The sequence below is a fragment of the Sitophilus oryzae genome, unplaced genomic scaffold (assembly GCF_002938485.1).
Source record: "Sitophilus oryzae breed Bouriz unplaced genomic scaffold, Soryzae_2.0 scaffold_177_pilon_pilon, whole genome shotgun sequence".
In the NCBI taxonomy this organism is placed as follows: domain Eukaryota; kingdom Metazoa; phylum Arthropoda; class Insecta; order Coleoptera; family Curculionidae; genus Sitophilus; species Sitophilus oryzae.
The window spans coordinates 4,254,192-4,276,154 of record NW_022146479.1 but is presented as its reverse complement, the minus strand read 5'-3'; the positions used below and the strand labels follow the sequence as shown (position 1 = coordinate 4,276,154).

The 21,963-nt window shown below is 35.9% G+C and overlaps 1 protein-coding gene across 2 annotated transcripts; it reads left to right on the top strand.

Annotated features, from left to right (window-relative positions):
* The first annotated feature begins 1,980 nt into the window (after positions 1 to 1,980).
* On the top strand, positions 1,981 to 19,901 carry LOC115882367 (beta-2 adrenergic receptor). Of its 2 annotated transcripts, XM_030900414.1 has the most exons (4): positions 1,981 to 2,689; positions 4,772 to 5,058; positions 5,119 to 5,270; positions 16,913 to 19,901. In XM_030900414.1, the coding sequence occupies exons 2-4, from the start codon at positions 4,881 to 4,883 to the stop codon at positions 17,594 to 17,596; spliced, it is 1,014 nt and encodes a 337-aa protein (XP_030756274.1). In that variant the 5' UTR covers positions 1,981 to 2,689; positions 4,772 to 4,880; the 3' UTR covers positions 17,597 to 19,901. The 2 variants fall into 2 exon arrangements, with proteins under 2 accessions (XP_030756274.1, XP_030756275.1); XM_030900415.1 differs by lacking the exon at positions 1,981 to 2,689 and having other exon boundaries at positions 4,442 to 5,058.
* The last annotated feature ends 2,062 nt before the right edge of the window (positions 19,902 to 21,963 follow it).

Sequence of the window (21,963 nt, the reverse complement as noted above, 5' to 3'; positions counted from 1 at the left end):
AAACGCAATCTCCAAAATGACGTTTGCTCGTGTATTCTGTGGATTCCGCTCTCAAGAGCCCAAGACCGTCTTGGCGTCTCGAGACGCAACTATAAATACGGGCCTCAGTGATGGGTGTTTCCTCATTTTCCCCACAGAATGTGCATTTGTCGTTGTTTCTTAGTTTCGATCTACTGAGGTGTTCATTAAGGAAACAGGTCCAGTTAAAATACCCGGTGACAATCCGGAGATTGTTCTTACTTAAATCAAGGAAAACATTTTTCCTTGATTTTTCTCGGTCATAAGAAATTTCTTTGAGTGTCTTAGACTCTTGGTGGATTCCCATTTCAGGTTACGAATGAAGTCTTCCAGGTTCTTGAGTTCTGCTTTAACTTGGTTTCCACTTGGGAAGCAGAACGGTTCTGGTCACAGGTTCTGGTCTAGTTAGTGGAGTTTTCGCTCCTTTACTAGCTAGATTGTTTGCTTTTTCATTGTTTTCTATCCTTTGGTGGGCTGGCGCCCAGAGTTAGAGAATTTTATTATCTTTGCTTAATTTGTTCAGCTTCTCTATAGGCAATCTTTCACCAACTTCAAATTGATGGTTACTGAGTTGATCGCTTTTAATGCTGCTTGACTATCGGATAAGATGGTTATTTCTTGTTTCCGACAGTTTCTATCTAAGATAAGTTGTACGCATCTTTCGATAGCGTAGATTTCTGCCTACAGGATGCTGTGGTAGGTCCCCATTGGTTCGGATTATTGTTTTGTTAGATTAATGAATGTAAAATAAATAAAATATTAAGAACTTTTTCATGTATAACCTATACGTATATACAGGGTGGTCCGAACTGTATTCCGGAAACTTCGGCAGCATATTCTGCAGATAAAAAAAGTAAAAAAGTTCGTATAAATGTATGTCCTAAAATACTTAGTTTCGGAGATACAAGGTGTAGAAGTTTCATTTTTATTTCGATTTTTTCTAAATAATTTCTGAAGTGACATCAATATTTGGATGAAAAGTGGTATCTGGGAGTTTTGTGACACGAGAAATTTGATTTTGATGTCAAAATGACTCCTATTTGTAAGGGGCGCCACCTACATGCGTTTTGACTGTTTTGAGGAGTAATAAGTTTTCGACGGTATCTGTAGAAAACTACTGACTAAAAAATTATACATTTCCATAACTTTTTACGTAAAAAATGTCTCTTGGTAAAAATCGCTACGAGCAACCGTTCTCAAGATATTTAAAATGGAAATAGTCAATACAATGTATTGTCATGTCATTATTGACAAAAAATAAGCACACGATGAATAGAGTTATTTGACTGAAATAATAAAATTTTATTTTTTTAAATTAATCATAATTTTTTTTGCGAAAAAATGATGATTAAACAGTTTCTGTTGAACTTTTGGCACAAAAAGATTTCAAATTTAAGATTTCAGTCTAATAACTATTTGGTCAACATGTTTAATTTGTCAATGATGACAGGTATTCATAATTTCAATTTCAAATATCTCGAGAACCGTTACTAGTAACGATTTTTACCAAGAGACCTTTTTTATGTAAAAAAGTTGTAAATGTATATTTTTTTACTCAGTAGTTTTATACAGGTATGGATATGGATGAAAAGTTATTACTCTTCAAACCAGTTAAAGAATATGTAGGTGGCGCCCTCTACAAGTAGGAGTCATATTGACATGAAAATCAAATTTCTCATGTCCAAATACTCCCAGGCACCAATTTTCATCCAAATATTGACGTTACTTCTTAAATTATTTGGAAAAAATCGAAATAAAAATGAAATTTCTACACCCTGTATCTCCGAAACTAAGCATTTTAGGACATACATTTATACGAACTTTTTAACTTATTTTGATCTACAGAATATGCTGCCGAAGTTTCTGGAATACAGTTCGGACCACCCTGTATATTGAGATAAGTTTTTTTTCTCGTATTTATTATTTATTTCCATTTCTATATTATCTCTTCCATCCCTTAAGAACAGTACAGGGTGTCCATTTTCGTAGGTTTTATGCGGTTTTTGTTTTATGAGTAGAGAAAATGTACGGTATGAAACCCGCAACTTTGTACCTCTACCCATAAACGAGAAACTCCATAAAACACACGGAAACGGGACACCCTGTACAAAACACACACACCTCTAAAAATCCGACAAAATAAACCTCCCTTTACCTCTTCTACCCCACTTTAATAAGGGATCTCTTTTAGCACAGGAAATACAGCAATAAAGCGCCACCCTCACATGACGTCATTTGCGGCCCCATGCTCACTCCTGCGCCTTGGTTCTATCCATTTTACATCCCGCACCTCTCTTTGCCTTGATTTTCCAGCTCCGGAGCGGGTCCGGGTCCCGGAGTTATTCAGTCAGTCAGAGCAGGTCGCGGCAGCCGCTATGCTCACCATGCCCTCCTGCGAATTGCAGCAGCAGAGCCCTTGCAGCAGCATTAAGAAGATATACTGCGAAGAAAGCTGCAGCTCGATCTGATGATGGTGGACGACGTGGTGATCGAAACGTCGTGTTGTGAACGCGAAAAAAGAACAATTAAATGATAACTAACTGTAAATTAGAGGTTTATTATTGTTAAGTGATGTATATTAGGTGTTTTATATAATACGAAGAATGAACATTATTAGAGAATAATATCTATTATCATAAAGGAGCATTGTAAAGAATCAAGAGCAATCGAGGTAAGAGTATATAGATGTTTTGCGTTTTTGGATTACGTGATATGTTTTATTGATTCGTCTTGATTTTGTTTTTGTATGTTTTTATTTTGCTTATTGTGTTTTATTGTATAATATCAATAATAATAAAGATATTAGGCAATCAACATAGACGGAAAATGAAATTGATGTCGCAAAATATCAATATTTATATCTTCAATTCAAGCCTTCTTGTGTAATCTTGTCTTTTATTTGTACATATCTATATTTTTATTTTGCCTCTTTTTTTTATCTATTATCAGTATTTTGTCAAATATGAAGAATAGGCAATATATTTTTAATTTGTTATTGTTTATATTCTTTTTCTTCTATCTGTGAAGGTCAACTAACATAATTTGGTATCTATCTATAGCAGGTACCAAAGACATGCAGGTATCTATCTAGCAATTTTATCAATGATATATCTGTTTCTATTCTTAATGCTTAGCATTAAATTAGCTTAAATTTTCTTGCAGATTAATATCAATAATTGTAATATATAACTTTTATTTTTTTAATATGTTAGATTCTTATAGGTATGCATTACTGTTGAAATTCTAATTTGAATCAGGATTATTATTTTAAAAAGTTTGAACATATGAAAAACTCAATAATAAATAATTTTAGAATAAAATATTTTCTGGATGTTCGTTTAGAATCTAGGTATGAGGATTAGGCAAATTTGTTTTTCTAGTAAAATACCACTAATAATTTGTTTCCATTTCGATTCATGCCCAGTAGTCTTTACAAAAAATAACTTTTTTATTTTTTAGATTTTCTTCTTAGTGGCGAAAATCCTAGAATTATTTTCAAGAAATGAAATTAAAATTCATCATAAATATTTTTTCTTTTGTTTTTGTTGTAACTTTAATATTTGTTTTTTCATTGCCTACGTATTTTTAGTTTTGGTCAAAACGAGAAAAAATTACGTGAAAAGAACTATACATATAAATGCATATAAACTGATTAATTTAATTCACATAAAACCTTTTTATAGAATCCTTTTAAGATCAAAGTTGCTGCAAGTATATAGGGATAGGTATCCATAGCGTATTTCAGAAACTACCCTCATAATATATTGGTGACCTTTATTTCTAATTTTGCAAATAAAAGAGGGGTGCAGCATGACTTTTTTTTAATTCACTTGACTTACGTACAATATCCGAATATCTAAGGCACGCGATTCCAGCTAGTATTATATTTAAACAGCCAGTTTAGTTTTTAGGAAATGCCTTTTCCACACGAACCTCCTATACTGCACGAGAGTTTTCGGTCAAATATTTATAAAAACATGTTAATTTAACGTCCATTTCTTGTGTGTTTTGTACAATAATTTATCTTGGGCATTTAAAATATTAAAAATAACTTTAACAACTTTTCAAATGGTTTTTGTTACTATACAGCTCATAAAAAATATAATATGTTTATTTTTCTGATAAAAAAATAAAGTGGTCGTAATACTCTGAACAGTTATTATTCAAATCATAACTGTTCAGAGTATGATATACATTTTATATAACATAATACAGGGTGACTCAAAAGTGTCAAGAAAAAGCTCTGTATTCCTAGGTTTTCTATAACAAATTTTCATTCAAATTTTTTTGACAAAGCATTCTGTAATAGTGCACATTTTAAAAATATCTTTGTAGATATACATGTTTTAATAAAATGTCTTTCCCTTTGTTTTAATAAATTGCCAGTATATTTTTCAAACAAGATTAGAGTGAAAATATAATATATAAAATGTAAAATAATACTGGTTACCCTGTATAAATGTTTCTTTTCTCATAAAAAATATAAAAATAAAATGAGAATCATAGTTTGAAAAATTATGTTCCAAAACATCGAAATAATGAAAAAAAAATGTGATTTAGATCAAATTTATGGCTGTCGCTATTGGTTTATATAATATTCTGCCAACCTCGATTTTTTATTTACTTCATCAACGAATCCATTAATTTTTCATAATAAAATAGCCATCTGTTTTGTTTCTAGATATTCCGTATATAAATCGAATCGATATAATAAAGTTTTATATCGATTAAAGTAATTTTTAAACCATTTCAGGTCTTCCATTTCCATTTTAAGCACCCCATAATCCAACAGAGGCCAAGTTTTGAACTGAATATTGTATCAAATGGAGCGAAAAGGCATATGAGTACAGCTTTTCGAAGGAATGAAGATGCTACGGACTAGAGACACCTCCACCATGATTATTTTTAGCGATTCCAGTGATGATACTGAGATCGTCTTCACTTTGGAGTCCCTCACGCAAGCTGGGATCATTTTTATCATGGCCTTGGCGATTATCATCACCAACGTACTTATTATAGCTACTTTTCTTAACTTTAGAGGTAAGAAAATCTTGTTGGAGTATTTATTTTCGACACTAACAGGGACAAATTTTGTTTCAGGCCCTTCAGAAGTGATCAACTGTTACTTGTTATCTTTGGCGGTAGCCGATCTGCTTTGCGGTGTTGTCATAGTGCCTCTTTCTGTATATCCGGCGATTGTCAAGGATTGGGTATATGGAGATGTGATATGCAGGCTCGTAGGATATGTGGAGGTAATTATACAGGGTGAAAAGAAATAGTGTAAGCGAAAGGAAAAAGGATCAGTTCCTATGAATATTCCCATACAGCACGTCCAAATGAAATTACGTTTCTACAAGGGAGACACATGAGAAACAAAATAAATTAAAGTGAACCTAAGTGTTCATCTAGTTCTAACATATACATATGAGATACATGCAGGTTTATATTGATAGAATTGTGCGATACAGTGTTTACTAGTTGTATACCGTATGCACTCAAGATTCTAAAGAGTTTTTTGTAACGTAACAAATAATTATTAAAATGATGAAATCTGACGTCGGTATATGAGATATACAATGTATAAGTCATATGTATGTGTGATACTTCGTATCATAGTTGTGCCTATAGTACACACCTTGTAAAAATGTGACGTATACACATAGTATAAAAATCTATATAGACACTTTGTAATAGTGTACTGTTGTGTCTAAATTCTAGCATGAAATGAAGGTGTGCGCATGCGCGGATAGCCTCAGCGTAGATACACCGACCAAGTGTATCTTATGTGTCCTCTCTCCTTTCTCCTTTCTAGGAGTGGTATGTGTTAGCGGCCATTATTGTTTTATCATTCAGAAGCTCTATATAAATGTTGTGTTTGTGTGTAGTTTAAAAGAGATTTTAAGGTAAGCACAAGTTTTTAATTGCCTTGTTACACCTTCCTAAGAGTATTATTAATATTCTAGCAGCGACTCTTCCCTTACTCGATACCCAATTTACCAAATTTTGACTCCAATGAATGAAAACTCCAAATATTCTCGTATAATGATAAAGAGGTTAGCTCTGCAATATAATTTTTTTTTAATTTGGAAATAATAAAAATCTAAATGGACCAGAGAAAGAAAGATTTAAACACTTCAAAGAACTTCTTACACTGATATTCGGTAAGTTATAGATGGATCAATATACAGATATGTTTAATATTCAATAATCAGTTTCATATAAAATTTAAGGGTGAGATTGTTAATCTGGAAATAAAATACAAGAAAGTCCAACAGAGTGCTCGATGAATGAGTATGCTAACAAACCAACTGCTTGGAGGGAAACGAGGTCCACCAAAATCGTGGCGATATACCAGTGTTTACCATTTTAGTATGTTGTACTTATATTTTTAATACTAGGTACTTATATTTTTAATACGATACAATTCTGGTTTCTGCAGTGTAAATAATTATTATTATTGTATTATTTGCGCTATTGCGTTCCATGATATAAAGAAATATAAGAATTTTATTTTTTAACCACTTAGTCCATTTTATGGAAGAAAAATGGTACATTTAATACAAAACAAAAATGGAACAATTTTAAGGCTACTTCTCTTGAACTTACGATCGAGATACTTTTGGAAAATTGACTTCCTAATTTTCGTTCTAAAAAGATATAATTGGTATCATTGAATAAATATTTCTTAAAAAGAACGAAAAGTTAGGCATCAAAACTTGTATTATTTCCTAAATTCGTTCATAAGAAGTAGTTTTATCTACCACAAGATGTATATACGAAGCAAAATACATACGTATACACGCGGTAGTCACAACTGCAATGTGTAAACAGAGTTTAAACGTAATACACAAGCACTGTGTATCCTACGGCACACTGTGTATCCCTTACTTTGTGTATACGTAAATGCTATACTGTGGCTACATTGTGAGGCGGACGTTTAACCTTTGTGCATACGTGTTGAACTACAATGTGTAAACGTAGCAGATTTACATCGGGGGAATTGTGTCACCCTGTGTCTACATCTAATAATGTAAACACATCGTAAATGTGATTTGATGTGCTGTATGGGTTGTTACGGATTCCGTGGGTCCACTATTTAAACTCACGATAAAATGCTTAACGAATTTATTTGTCTCACTCTGTACACACAACTTAACTATTTACAACACAATTTATGCAACTACTATTACTCTAACGGTATTCCACTATTTAAAGCGCGGTATATTCAAACTTCCAAAACTATCTTCAGACTGGTCCAACTGTCAAAGCGCGGGCCTTATATACCCCCTGGCGATGGTTTCTGGAATTTTCTAAAGAATTCTGTAATTTTCTTTTGCTTTCTGGCGAATTCGCTAGGTTCCTCAATGCACGCTGCGGCCATGTAGCAATAATGCAATTATGCAACCAGTAATACACCTTGACATTGCCCCCTTCTCAAATTTGATCGTCCCGATCAAGGTTTCCTGTCTGGTATTTCTTCAATCGATCCAGATGAACTACTTTCATCTTACTTCTAGGGCTGCGCTGAATCCGGTACAAAACATCATTTATCCTCTTGATGACTGTATAAAGACCTTCCCTTGCTGGAGTTAACTTAGGGGACCTTCCTTTCTTGCGCTGTGGGTTATACAACCATACCCTATCGTCCTGTTGAAATCCCGTAGAATTAGCTCTGAGGTCGTAAAGAGCTTTCATCCGGTCACTGGCTAGCGCAATCTTACTTCTAACGGTCTGATGAATTTCCAATAACCTTTCCTTCAGTTCATCCGCGTAGTCCTCTACGTTTGTGGTGCCGTCGTCTGGTGATCCGAACACCAAGTCACAAGACAACCGTAATTCTCGACCAAACAAAATCTTCGATGGTGAAAGTCCGGTGGTGTGAACTGCACTTCTATAAGCCATTAGGAATAGCGGTATGTGCTGATCCCAATCTCTTTGATGTTCGTCCACCATTTTCGGGAGGTGTTCAATGGTCTTATTGAATCTTTCGACCATCCCATCAGACTGCGGATGTAAAGCTGTTGTCCTAGTCTTGTGAATACCAAGCAGATCACACATCTTCTGGAACAGTCTTGACTTGAAGTTCCTTCCTTGGTCAGTGTGAAGCTCTAAGGGAATTCCAAATCTACTGAAGACATTATTGACTAATACTTCAGCTACAGTCGATGCTTCTTGGTTTGGAATGGCAAAAACTTCTGGCCATTTACTGAAATAATCCATCGCTACTAAAACGTACTTGTTGCCCTTGTGCGTTTCAGGGAATGGGCCTGCAATGTCAACAGCGATTCTTTCGAATGGCAGTCCAACGTTATATTGTTTCATTTTTCCCCTAGAGCGAGTGCTTGGTCCTTGGCTGGCTGCACAAGTTTTACATTGTCGACACCATTTCTTGACATCTTCGCAATAATCCACCCAGTAAAAACGGTCTCTCAGCTTGCTCAAGGTCTTGTTTACCCCAAGGTGGGCTCTAGTTTTACCACCGCGAATTTCTTCCAATACCTGTGTAATTTTCTTCCTTGGTACCAGTAACTGAGTTGTTACTGTCCTGCCATCCGCACTTTCCCACGTGCGCTTTAACAATCCATTCTCAATAACCAGTGAATTCCACTGAGCCCAGAGAGCTTTGAAAACGAGCCCTCTGTTTGCAATATCCTGCCACGGTGGTCTCTCGCCGTTACCTTCCTTGAGCCGTAGTATTGCTCCGATGTCTGGATCTTCCATTTGGTCGTTCCTCAATTGTGTCGTCGTCCACTGTTCATCGGTTCCAAGCTTAAAACTCCTTATCATGACAGTAATTTCACGTTGTTCCGTTTTACTGCAGTGCTTACAATCGATTTGACAGGGTCTTCTGGATAAACCGTCTGCGTTACCATGCATCTTTCCAGCACGATGTTGGATGGTAAAGTGATACTGCTGGAGCTTCTCGAGCCATCGTGCTATTTGACCTTCAGGTTGTTTCATCTCCATAAGCCATTTGAGAGCCGCATGATCTGTCCTAATTAAAAATTCTTGGCCATACAGGTATTTATGAAAATGATCAACTGCCTTCACAATTGCTAGCAGCTCCTTCCGGGTAACGCAGTAATTCCTTTCTGGTTTAGATAGAACTCGACTGTAATATTCTATCACTCGTTCTTCGCCATCTTGCACTTGTGATAGCACTGCACCGATGCCGATGTTGCTGGCGTCGGTATCCAGGATATACCTCCCTTGTTGTTGCGGGTAGGCTAAAATAGGACTTGAACATAAAGCCGCCTTAAGTCTTCCAAAGGCTACATCACAATCGGTGTTCCATTCGTAGCCGACTTCATCACTTGTAAGTTTATGTAAAGGTGCAGCTATGTTGGAAAACTTCTAAGTTCATGCTTGTCGCGAGGTTTAGGCCAATCCCTGATTGCAGCGATTTTCTTCTGGTCGGTGTAAGTTCCGTCTGCCGAGACTACATGACCCAAGAATTCCACTTGTCGCTGGAATAAGCTACACTTCTTCGGGTTCAAGTACAGGTGAGCATTCCGTATGCGGCCGAAGACTTCTTCTAAATTTCGCAAATGCTCCTCAAAAGTTCTTCCCATAACCAATACATCGTCGAGGTAAACCAAGCACGTTTTCCAAGTTAATCCTCTTAACACCACCTCCATGAGACGTTCGAAAGTGGCTGGAGCATTGCATAATCCAAACGGCATGACCTTGAATTGGTATAGTCCGTTTCCTGTAGAAAAAGCCGTCTTTTCTTTATCTTCCTCGTCCAGACCCCAACTTGCCAGTATCCACTCTTTAAGTCGAGAGTGGAGAACCAGCACGAACCTGCCAGAGTTGTTAATGTGTCATCTATACGTGGCAGTGGGTAGCTATCCTTCTTAGTGACGTCATTGAGCTTCCTATAGTCCACGCAGAATCGTGTACTACCATCTTTCTTCGTCGCCAAAACAACAGGAGATGACCATGGACTTGATGATTCTTCGATTACTCCATCTTCTAACATCTTATCTACCATTGTCTCCATTTCTTGTTGTTTGGAAGGGGGCACCCTTCTAGGACGTTGTCGAATCGGCTGAGCATGACCAGTATTAATCCGGTGCTTTACAAAAACCGTTCTTCCACTGTTATTTTTCTCAAAAATACCGCCATGCTTTCGCAGGAACTGCTTAGCCTTCTGTCTCTCCTCAGATGTTAGGTGATCCCATGGCTGTTCTAGATGTTTTAGTGTTTCTTTGGATGCCATTTGTGTAACAGCTGACGACACTTCATCACATCGGGTGACACTTCTTACAGGTTCGCAAATGGCTATCTTGTCACCTTTTTGAATCTTGACACAATTCGGGAAAACATTCGCAATTCTGATCGGTATATCCTTGTCGGTGTTCACCAATGATTTTCCTACTAAGTACCTATTTTGTTTCTTGTCGCCACTTTGTACCAGTCCAACACAGCACCCAGCGATTTTCTCCACTATACCGAATACGATCTTCTCGGTATTACCAGGTATCACCACAGTTTCCGCTGATCTGACATGCATTCTGCCTGGTCCCTCATCTGGAGATAACATAAACACTTCATTTCCGATATTCAGGATATTTCTCTGGTGATCGAACGAAAATCCATGTTGACGAATCACATCCATGCCCAAGATGAAGTCATCTTCAATATCTGCCACTAAAACGCTATGCTGGAACTTCAAATTTCCTAACTTCAGTTCGACGATAGCCTCTCCCCGTACAACGGCCATTTCCCCCGTAACTGTACGTAAACACACTCTTCTTCTCAGAGGCATCAGCTTCAATCCTTGCACTGAGTTAGCCCGCACCAACGATACCATAGCGCCAGTGTCCACTGTCATTCGGATTCCCTTTCCATTGACTTTCCCGTCGATCACCAAACTGTCAGCGGTTCTTCCTAGACTTCTAATGGAAAAAATCCTGGGGGCTCTGTTCTCCCCAGTCAATACTCGCCCCTTAGTATTGACTGATTTTAGTTTTCCTGGTGCCTACGTTCTCTGGATGGTGAACGGGATCGCATTTGGACGCGGCAATCCCGTTTGATGTGGCCATTCCTGCCACATCTATAGCACCTTATGTCCTGGGATCTTCCGGTGTTGTTGACTCATTGACGGGTTTGTCGACTTTCTTACACATCTCCTCCAAACCTCTGTGAGTGCTTTCGGGTTGTTCCTCGACCGTTACCGATCTTATCTTCGGTTTAGAGATGGCGCTAAAAGCAGCTTCAATTTCCAGCGCCCTGACCAGTGCTTCGCTGCTGGTAGAAAATCGGGATATTTGCAGCGCCCTCTGTAACTCGTTCTTTAATCCACTAATAAAGCACTGAGCAGCGAGTTCTTCCCTAAATCCTTCCGGTGCTTCAGGATACGCTAGGTGTACCAGCCGACGTAAGTCTGCTTCGAATTCCTGCAGACTCTCTCCGGACCTCTGCAGGCGTGTCTTGATCTGGGCCTGGTAAAGTTGACGTCGATGTTGGTCGCCATATCTTCTGTCCAGTGCAGCAACCAAAGTTTCGTATTCCTGCTGTTGGGCTGCAGGAATAGTTTGCAGCAGTTCCAGGGCAGGGCCACGTAGCGCGATGACAAATGCTGCTGCTTTCTCTTGGTCAGTCCATCCATTGGCAGCAGCCGCTGCTTCAAACTGGCGGTGGTACATCGTCCAGGTGGTTTGCCCATCGTAGGTCGGGGCCTTGAGGTTCGCAGTTCCATGAACGCCAGGTGTCCTTACTTGTACCTTGGTCTTCTGTAGGTCCATCTCTAATTTTTCCATTTTCTGCTGAAGGCGTTCCTCCAGATCTTCTACGGCTTCTTGGAAGTGATTCTGCTGTTCCTGGCAACGCATTTCCAACATTGCTTGTTGCTTTTTTTCCATGTCTCCGAAGCTTTTCTGAAGTCGAATTTCCTGATTTTCTAAGATTTTCTGAAGCCGGTCCTGTTCTTCTTGCTTTTCTCTCTGACGTCGCTCCTCCAAACGAATTTCCAAATTACCCAATATTTTCTCAAGCCGGTCCTGTTCTTCTTGTTTCTCTTGTTGTTGGATTTTCAAATCTTCGAAAATTTTGTCTTGATTTTCTAGAATTTTCAGTAAGCGGTCCTGTTCTTCTGCTTTCTCTTTTTCTAGTCGGGCTCGCTCTTCTTCTCGTTCTTTACGTAGTCTTTCTTGTTCTTCTGCCTTCTCTCTTCTCATATTCTCCATAAAATCGCCCAATAATTTGCTTACTTCTTCCATTTTCTTTGATTGCTCCCTTGTACCAACCATAAAAATACTCTGATTCGGTCTAAAAATCTTCCAATCCACTTAATTTCTTCTTAAAATCCTCTTGAATCGCACTTCCGACACCAATTGTTACGGATTCCGTGGGTCCACTATTTAAACTCACGATAAAATACTTAACGAATTTATTTGTCTCACTCTGTACACACAACTTATACTATTTACCTGCTATTTACAACACAATTTATGCAACTACTATTACTCTAACGGTATTTCACTATTTAAAGCGCGGTATATTCAAACTTCCAAAACTATCTTCAGACTGGTCCAACTGTCAAAGCGCGGGCCTTATATACATATACGTATTATTTACAAATATACTCAGCCTAATCTCCAAAAAGTGAAGCCCAAACAGTGAAAGAACAATATGGAATTCTGCATAAGTCTATTTCACCCGAATATTCATTTAACTGCGCATGCCTCACCTGAAGAAGTTTTCATTGGTCGATGTTGTTAAAGGGAAGTGGTTGACTGACATTTCATCTAACCTTCAATTTTATTTATATTTTTATTATTTATAACACATTATCATGGAGTTGGAAAAATATCAAAAAATAGTTGGAAACAATAAACTAAACAAAACCACTCTTTTACGCGCACAAATAAAAAGTAATCCGAACAGAACAAAAAGAACAACAATCGGAGTTTCGCGCAATCGCAGTTCAAATCCATATCCGGGTGAAATAGACTTATGTAGTTTTAATATGGAGCTGGGTTACGTTGTCTTTTTCTTACGGCACAGAAATTGCACACGGGGTTAAATAGGGAATCCTGAGTATATTTGTAAATAATACGTATATGCTTATATACCCCCTGGCGATGGTTTCTGGAATTTTCTAAAGAATTCTGTAACTTTCTTTTACTTTCTGGCGAATTCGCCAGGTTCCTCAATAGACGCTGCGGCCATGTAGCAATAATGCAGTTATGCAACCAGTAATACACCTTGACAATATGTTATGCACTAATAAGATGCTGTCCGAGGAAGTTACATTCCTCGAAAGGATAGATAAAAATAATATATTTTGTTTATTTTTAATAACATTGGTAAACCATTTTTTATATTATGTTGTATTTTTTATATTGTGTGTTTATATATTTATTATTATTACGGGGGAAAATGGCCGTTGTACGGGGAGGGGCTTTCATGGAACTGGAGTAGGGAATTTGAAGTTTAACCATAGCGTTTTAGTGGCAGACATTGAAGATGATTTTATCATGGGTATGGATGTGATCAGTCAACATGGTTTTTCGTTCGATCACCATAGAAACATCCTGAAAATCGGAAATGAAGAATTTGCTGTATCTAAAGAGAAGAGACCAGGAAATATGGAAGCAAGATCAGCGGAAATTGTGATGATACCTGGTGATACCAAGAAGACTGTGTTCGGGAAAATGGAGAAAACCCCTGAGTGCCGTGTAGGACGGGTACAAATTATCGACAACGAGCCAGATCGACGACGGGCTACCCTGGACAAGAAAATGAATCATCGCGAAAGCACTATCAGAGTAAGGAATTTTAAACTGAGAACTGACGAACAATGGACGACGATACAATTGAGGAAAGATCAAATGGAAGATCCAGACATCGGAGCAATACTACGGCTCAAGGAAGGTAACGGCGAGAGACCACCGTATCAGGATATTGCGGACAGAGGGCTGGTTTTCAAAGCTCTCTGGGCTCAGTGGAATTCACTGGTTATTGAGAATGGATTATTAAAGCGCACGTGGGAAAGTGCGGATGGTAGGACAGTAACAAAACTCAGTTTCTGGGACCAAGGAAGAAATAAGTTATCCAGGTATTGGAAGAAATTCACGGTGGTAAAACTGGAGCCCATCTTGGAGTAAACAAGACCTTGAGCAAGCTGAGAGACCGTTTTTACTGGGTGGATTATTGCGAAGATGTTAAGAAATGGTGTCAACGTTGTAAGATTTGCGCAGCTAGACAAGGACCAAAAGTACTCGATCTGGAGGAAAAATGGAACAAGATAACGTTGGACTGTCGTTCGAAATTACTGGACGTTCATAAGGCCGTTAGAAGTAAGATTGCGCTAGCAAGTGATGGGATGAAAGCTCGTTACGACTTTAGAGCTAATTCTACGGGATTTCAACAGGACGATATGGTATGTTTATATAACCGGCAGCGCAAGAAAGGAAGGTCCCCAAAGTTAACTCCAGCATGGGAAGGCCCTTATACAGTCATCAAGAGGATAAATGATGTTGTGTACCGGATTCAACGCAGCCCTAAAAGTAAGATGAAAGTAGTACATCTGGATCGATTGAAGAGATATCGGACAGGAAACCTTGATCGGGACGATCAAATTTGAGAAGGGGGCAATATCAAGGTGTATGTGGCGCTAAACTGTATTGCTGGTTGCCTACGTAACCGCAACGTACATTGAAAAACCTGGCGCATTCGCCAGAAAGTAAAAGAATATTACAGAATTCTTTAGAACGTTCCAGAAACACTCGCCAGAGGGTATATAAAGGCCTGCGCTTGGTAGTTGGAGCAGTTTGAAGTTTGAATATACCGCGTTTGGAAATTGTGAATTAATTGGCGAAGGTGCCAGAGTTAGAGTAATAGTAGTTGCATAAATTGTGTTTTATAATTAGTATAAATTGTGTGTACAGAGTGAGAAAGAAATAAATTCGTTAAGTATTTTATCGTGAGTTTAAATTAGTGGACCCACGGAATCCGTAACAATATATTTCAAGTATAGGCAGTAAGGGCTGTAACTTAATCAGGAATCATCTTAAGCCGTATGTTCATAGGAACTTTATTTTGTATTTTAATCTTCTACAGAAGGCCTTGGGTTTACCAATATTTTGGCTATTACTCTAGTTTATATCTAAACACCCAAGTAGCATTTTCACGACTTCTTTAACACATGTTTACTAAACACAACGTTGGATTAGTTACAAAAAATAGTTAGCTCCCTACCTTAGGTATTAAAATAAATTTAAACGTTTTTATAACGTTGTGCCGACGTTGGACTAGTACTACAGCAAAGTAGAAGCTTCTGCGACGTCGAATAAACGTTGTCTTGTAACCTTTTTTGGTGATTCGGACAACGTAGTTACAACGTTGAACAATATAGAGTTTTCCGACGTCAGTTTCAGGACCTATTCCAACGTTATGCAAACGTCGTCTGTTTTACTAATTCCAACGTTGTTTAGATTTCCTTATTCTTACGTTGGTAGGACGTCGAGTCACTACCTTTTTGCAACTGTATTGAACCATAACCTTAAATCTTAAATTTTCACTTCATTGTTCTGTTCAGTCAGACAGTTCAGTGCTGTTTTTGTTTTTATAAAAGAAAAACTTAATTAAAATGGGACATAAGAAAGGTACATATAAAACTAAATTTAAATATACATCGACATATATTACCGATAGTTTATCCACTCTCTCGTTTATTTAGATTATAGAGGGCGGCACAAGCTAGACTCTAGGATGACTAAATTAGGCAATCTTGCGACTAGTATACTACCTGTTAAGGCCGAACTGCGACTTTATTAGTCCAGTATGCGACTACTCGAACTACTCCATCTTAATCTCCAAAACAACAAAGTGAAAGCCGCCATGTTGTTAAATAAGAAAATGTTTCGTTCCTAAAATAGCAATTCCTGCTTTTTGAATACATTAACTTGAAATATTTGACCCTAAAAAACACGCGGAAACAATTTTTTCGACTGCGAATAAATTATTCTCACTTTACTAAAAAAAAAATTCAAGAAAATTTTTAAAACTTCTTTAATTTTAAGGCCCATCAGTATTTTTCAAAGTAGAAACAATACATTTATCAATAAAGTTGTTTGCGTTTAACTTTTTTGCCTTGGGTAACGAGTAACAGAGTCGGTTAAAGTCGGTTTCAATAATTATGATCTTCAAACATCCTCCACACTTAAATACCGTATGATCGAAAAAAAACGGCGTCCAGTTGGCTGGGAAATGACGATCGATGACATTTCCCATATAAATTTACATATAAAATGACAGCGATCTTCATTTCATAGCCAACGCTGACGCCGTTTTTTCTCGATCATACGGTACTTTTGTTTTGTTTTCCTTCACTGCCATCTGACATATGTCTCTCACTAAATCATAAAAATAATACCGTATGATCGAATAAAAACGGCGTCAACGATGGCTATGAAATGAAGATCGCTGTCATTTTATATGTAAAATTATATGGGAAATGTCATCGATCGTCATTTCCAAGCCAACTGGACGCCGTTTTTTTTCGATCATACGGTATTTTTACTATAATTTAGGTTTGAAAAAATGTTGTTGTATAAAACGCGACTTAGACGCCATATTAGTTTTGTATTTCTGTGAATTAGGATTTTAAACAACGCTGCAGTTTGTACTAAATTAGGCTTCTAGCCAACGTCGGTATCCAACGTCGTTTCGACCCAAAAATTATTCTCCAAACTAGTGCAGACTATGGTTGGCACGAGGTTGTGCCGACGTTGCGCCCCGACCCATAGCCCCGACGTTTGCTCGCGTGACACAACGTTGTCCCGACGTCCAATTGCTGCTTGGGCAGGGTTGTCATGAGTAGAAAATATTCACCAATTTAAAGAATTTTCGTAACAGTAATTTTTTTTTCTTTATTTCTTTACAGATAACACTGTGGGCAGTGACAGTGTACACCTTCATGTGGATCAGCGTAGATCGTTACCTCGCCGTGCGCAAACCCCTGCGCTACGAAACCGTTCAAACCAAAACCCGTGGCCAATGCTGGATGGCCTTCACCTGGATCTCGGCGGCCATGCTGTGCTGCCCTCCACTCCTCGGCTTCACTAAGCCATTATTCGACCGCGACGCCTACATCTGCGTGCTGGACTGGGGCAGCATGGCGGCCTATTCCATCACCCTGTCCATTTTGGTGCTAGGACCCAGTCTGATCACTATTGTATACACCTACACGTATATCTTTATGATGCTGCGCAAACTCAGGAGCGGAGTTCCGTTCCACGACAAAGAGTACGCCACTGCGTTGAGCGAGAACCTGTCAAACCCCAGTCACATGATGTCTTTTGCGCTTGTCATAGCGTTTTGCTGCTCGTGGACTCCTTATATCGGTGTCAAGATGTACGAGTACTTTACTGGCACGAAGATCCAGATGCAGTTCCTCCATTTCGGGATTGTGTGGCTCGGGTTTCTGAACTCGTTCTGGAAAGCGCTGATCCTGATCACAATGAGTCCTCAATTCAGGCTCGCGTTGAGGATCTTCTGCATGACGATTTGCTGTAGGTACAAGGGTCGGATGCAAGCGGAACTAATAGGGATGGACGCGGATGATTGACTAAAGAAGCGATGGTTACTGAGGATGAGGGTACCGTTCCCCGTGACGGGATTGGCTGTGAGGGACTTTGAATACTTGGTGGCGGAGTTGCGCCGGTACTGGTGCCAATTTTCGGCCAAGACGCGATATCAGAATTACTAGGCAGGCTGTTTAATGTGATTTTATAAGGGTTTTTGTTCTCTAAGTCGTCCATACATTGTCGTCGTTAATAGAATTGTTAGGGGCTTTCAAAAAATATGTGCTATCTCTTTTGGGGAGATTCCTTACGTAAAAATACGATTTATTTCGAATATTTACGAAAGAACATTTACTTTGTTTTTAGTAGTCTTTTTTTTGGAATAAGAATAAAATCCTAAATTTCAACAAGTATGCAGTTTGTGTTTTGCCATCTAAAATAGCAGTGTATGGGCGACTTTAGGGTATATTAGACAGATTAGAGATGATAGATAAAAAATTTTAAGTTGTGGATTCTCTTAATCACAAAACGTTAGTTGAAAATATTAATCGAAAAAAGGTGAAACTATAATCAAAAAATGAAACCCATAAAAGGAATACAGCAATCAGAAGTGATGCATGGAGACGAATATATACCTAAATACATAATCTTAGATGATATTTTAAGAAAAAATCTTAACGTCGGTAACAATATTATGCCTATATATTTATGTGTAATTACGTTTTTTATAACATACAAGAAACTGAATAGCTCCAAACAATAAAACCGATATAATTGTTCATTACACATGTCCTAAATTCTTAAATGTTGTACAAGTCAATTAACTATAGATAATAAGACTATTATCTAGACTATATTTTCCCTCATGTTATACCTAAATAAAATTATACAGGGGTTTTTCAAATTTTTAAATCAACACGATGTTCAATTCGATGTTCTATGAATTTTAAAAACTTGAAATACCTGGAATACTTTTTTTCGTAATCTTGATGTTATTTTTTTTCTATTACATTTTTACCCGTTAAAAAGAGAACAACGAACTTTATTATAGTTTATTAATACAACATACATATATGAAGCCTAAAAAATATTTAAAAAAACTGGAATTTTGTTAATTCTGTATTTTTTAATAAAATAAGTATCGCTAAATCATTAGACTTAATAGGATGCCAAATTTAAATAGACTATTAAATTAAATGGATTTTAATGTAATCTGAAAAAATCTACTAGAAAAAAAAATTAATTATATCAACATGCACAACTCAAATTTTATTTATCTTAAATATAATTATAATTCTGTATGTAGGCTTAATTCCAGGCATAACTATATTAACTATAGTGATAAACGTTTCAAACGATTTCTAGACAATGTCGCATTAGAGGAGATGCTTAAAAATCTAGGGAAATTTAAAATTTAGCTCCTAAAATAGGGTATTAGTTTTAAAATTACGCAAAACACTTTATAGCTGTAATACAAATAAATACAAGAGAATTGCAAAACCTGAAATCGCAATAAATACATAATTATATTGATCCTTTTAGAAGATTCATGCCAGCGAAGAGTATTAATAGATACACAGCTATATATTATATTTATTATTTGTTAAATCGTTATAATAGAGAAATCTATAATAATTTTTAGTTGTAGATTAAGAAAATAAAAAAAAACAATCTAAAAAATACTGTACTATCCAGAAAATTTATATGTAAGTGACCAGAAGTGTTATTTCTTATAAAAAAATCTCAGTAAACCTTTTTTAAGCAAATTGTATAATTATTAAAAAGCATCCACTTGTGTTATTTTCGTAAATTAGCTCATACGTAATAATCAAAAAATGTATTCAACATCAATCAAAAGCTGTGGTTTAGTGAGTACTGTGAGTAGCCAGTAAAAACATATACAGTTTTAACATCAAGATGGCTTTGGATCGCTTATTTAAATGTCACATTCCAAAACCCACTTGATAAAAAACCTTTAGTTCGCGGCAGTTTTTTTTTAAATAATTCAGAATACATTCTGAGCCTGTTTTTGAATTATTTTGGATGGACTCCAAAAAAAATAGAAACCCTAAGGAAATTACTTTGTGAAATCATTTTTAAAAATGTTTAAAAAGATAGATACTTTTTAAACAGAAAAAAATATTTTAAAATTGTAAGTTCGATATAATATGATGTAGATTCGCTGTATGAACTATGTTATTTGCTCATCATTACGACAATTTTGTAATATAGTATATTAGTTTTGTACGGTTAAAAGTTAGAGTGTTATATGTATATATAATGTATTTAAAAATTTATCAAATCGATCGTTCAAAATTCTAAATATTTAAAATAAAATTATTTATTGAAAAATTACCAACGCACTTTCTTTGTATACCTGGTCACCACATACGACACGGAGTATTGTTAAATGATTAGATTTTTACAAATTGTAAGTTTTGTGTTCGTTGAAGGACTATTAGAGCTACAATTTAAAAATAATTTTACAAGATACAGAGTGTCCCAAATATGTAAAAAATATTATAATTGTATTTTTTTAAATGGAACACCCTGTATATTATTCTACTTTTAGATTGTACGATTGAAAGAATTTATCACACTTAAACCTTACCGTTTTTGAAATATTTTCAATGCTGTGAAATTGCAGTAAAAAATTTAAGGCATCATTTCTCCAAGTGTATCAAAGTTTTTAATACTAAATATTACTGAAGATTATTCATTGATCAGATATTGTATTGCATTGATAAAATTATAATACCTTATACAGAGTGTCCAAAAATTTAGATTAAATAATAACTAGCTTTAAACGGCAATAACTTGTTTAATTTAAATAGAACACCCTGTATATTTTACGAGAATCAGATGCATAATTTAATTGTCTATCAAATTATACTATTTTTTACCTATCTCTTCAAGTTTTCGTAGAAAATGCATTTTCTTATAATTTAGACTTAATTAATTTTTAATTTATCAATATACCCATGGAATATTGATATTTTAGATTTTTTTTAAAGCAACAAATGTACAAAATGTACAGGTGCTAGAAAAAATAATATTGCAAGCCCATTTGTTTACAAAAAGAAAACTATTTAAATATTTTTAAAAAAGAATACCAGTACCAAACGATTATTTCCGCCCAAAAACTAGTTAATTACATACTTAATTGTTTTAATTAATAAATTATTCTAAATAAATGTGGATTTGACTCAGAAGTCAATATACCATAAGTTATGAAAATGAACGTCTCTGTTGTTATAGCAAAATAAAAACACTAAATCACCACAATACCACAAATTAACTATAACAGATGCGAAAGAACACCGAATTCCGCGTTCAGGTTTCTGTGACCTTCAGAAAGAGTTCATAGACAATCCGCATCAATAATGTATAGTTTGGGTTATTATTTGTTTGGGGGAAAATAATCTGCACCAATATGTTATCGAGGCATATATCTCACAGTAGTTTAATAGATTACTCGTCATATTATATCAGTTCGTAGGAGATTAGGAAAAAAAAGATATTTATAGTATAAAAAATTAATTTATTTTACAAAATTTAATTAAAGATGTGACAAAATAGTTACTTTTCTATTGGTTCTATCGGACTTTTTTCGACTATATAAATCTTTATTTGTAAACAAAAATATTTTATGCATTAAATATTTTCAATCTAATAAATAATTTAATGATGTAAATAAGAGGAAATTTCTCACATGGTTGGTCAAATTCTATAGTTTTCATTATATCAAACAGCCTCTGAATGTTTTCTTCAGTGCAAAACTCATCAAAATTTAATATAAATAATTTTTCCAGCCTGTAAATAAAATGAACAAATTTTTCCACTTTCATGATCAAAGGCTTTTAAATGGGTTTCGAGTTATCCAGAGATTCGGATTCTTTTGCAAATTTTAGACAAATATCACATTGATGTATTTGAAGACCCTTTTTAATGATGTAGTCAAACATAATTAAAGGCATTTTGAGTTGAAAACATTTCTCAGAGGCTGTTTGATATAATGAAAACTATAGAATTTGATCACTCATGTGAGAAATTTCCTCTTATTTACATCATTAAATGATTTATTAGATTGAAAATATTTGATGTATTAAAGTTTACAAATAAAGATTTATATAGTCGAAAAAAGTCCGATAGAACCAATAGAAAGGTAACTATTTTGTCACATTGTTAATTTAATTTTTTTAAATAAATTAATTTTTTATACTATAAATATCTTATTTTTCCTTATAAATAAACACATTTCTATATCATTTTAAATAAGATATACAAATTACCAAAACTTAGAAATAACAGTTCAAAAGTTCAACAAAAATCCTACATGCGTTTTTAAAAAGAAACATATAACCACGCACTATGTCACTCCAGCAAGCGAATACGACACAGCATGGGTTTC

Excerpts from the sequence above, each read along its gene's own strand:
- LOC115882367 (XM_030900414.1), top strand. The coding sequence starts at position 4,881 with ATGAAGATGCTACGGACTAGAGACACCTCCACCATGATTATTTTTAGC. Across the intron at positions 5,059-5,118 it reads TACTTTTCTTAACTTTAGAG|GCCCTTCAGAAGTGATCAAC; the intron begins GTAAGAAAATCT and ends ATTTTGTTTCAG. Across the intron at positions 5,271-16,912 it reads GGCTCGTAGGATATGTGGAG|ATAACACTGTGGGCAGTGAC; the intron begins GTAATTATACAG and ends ATTTCTTTACAG.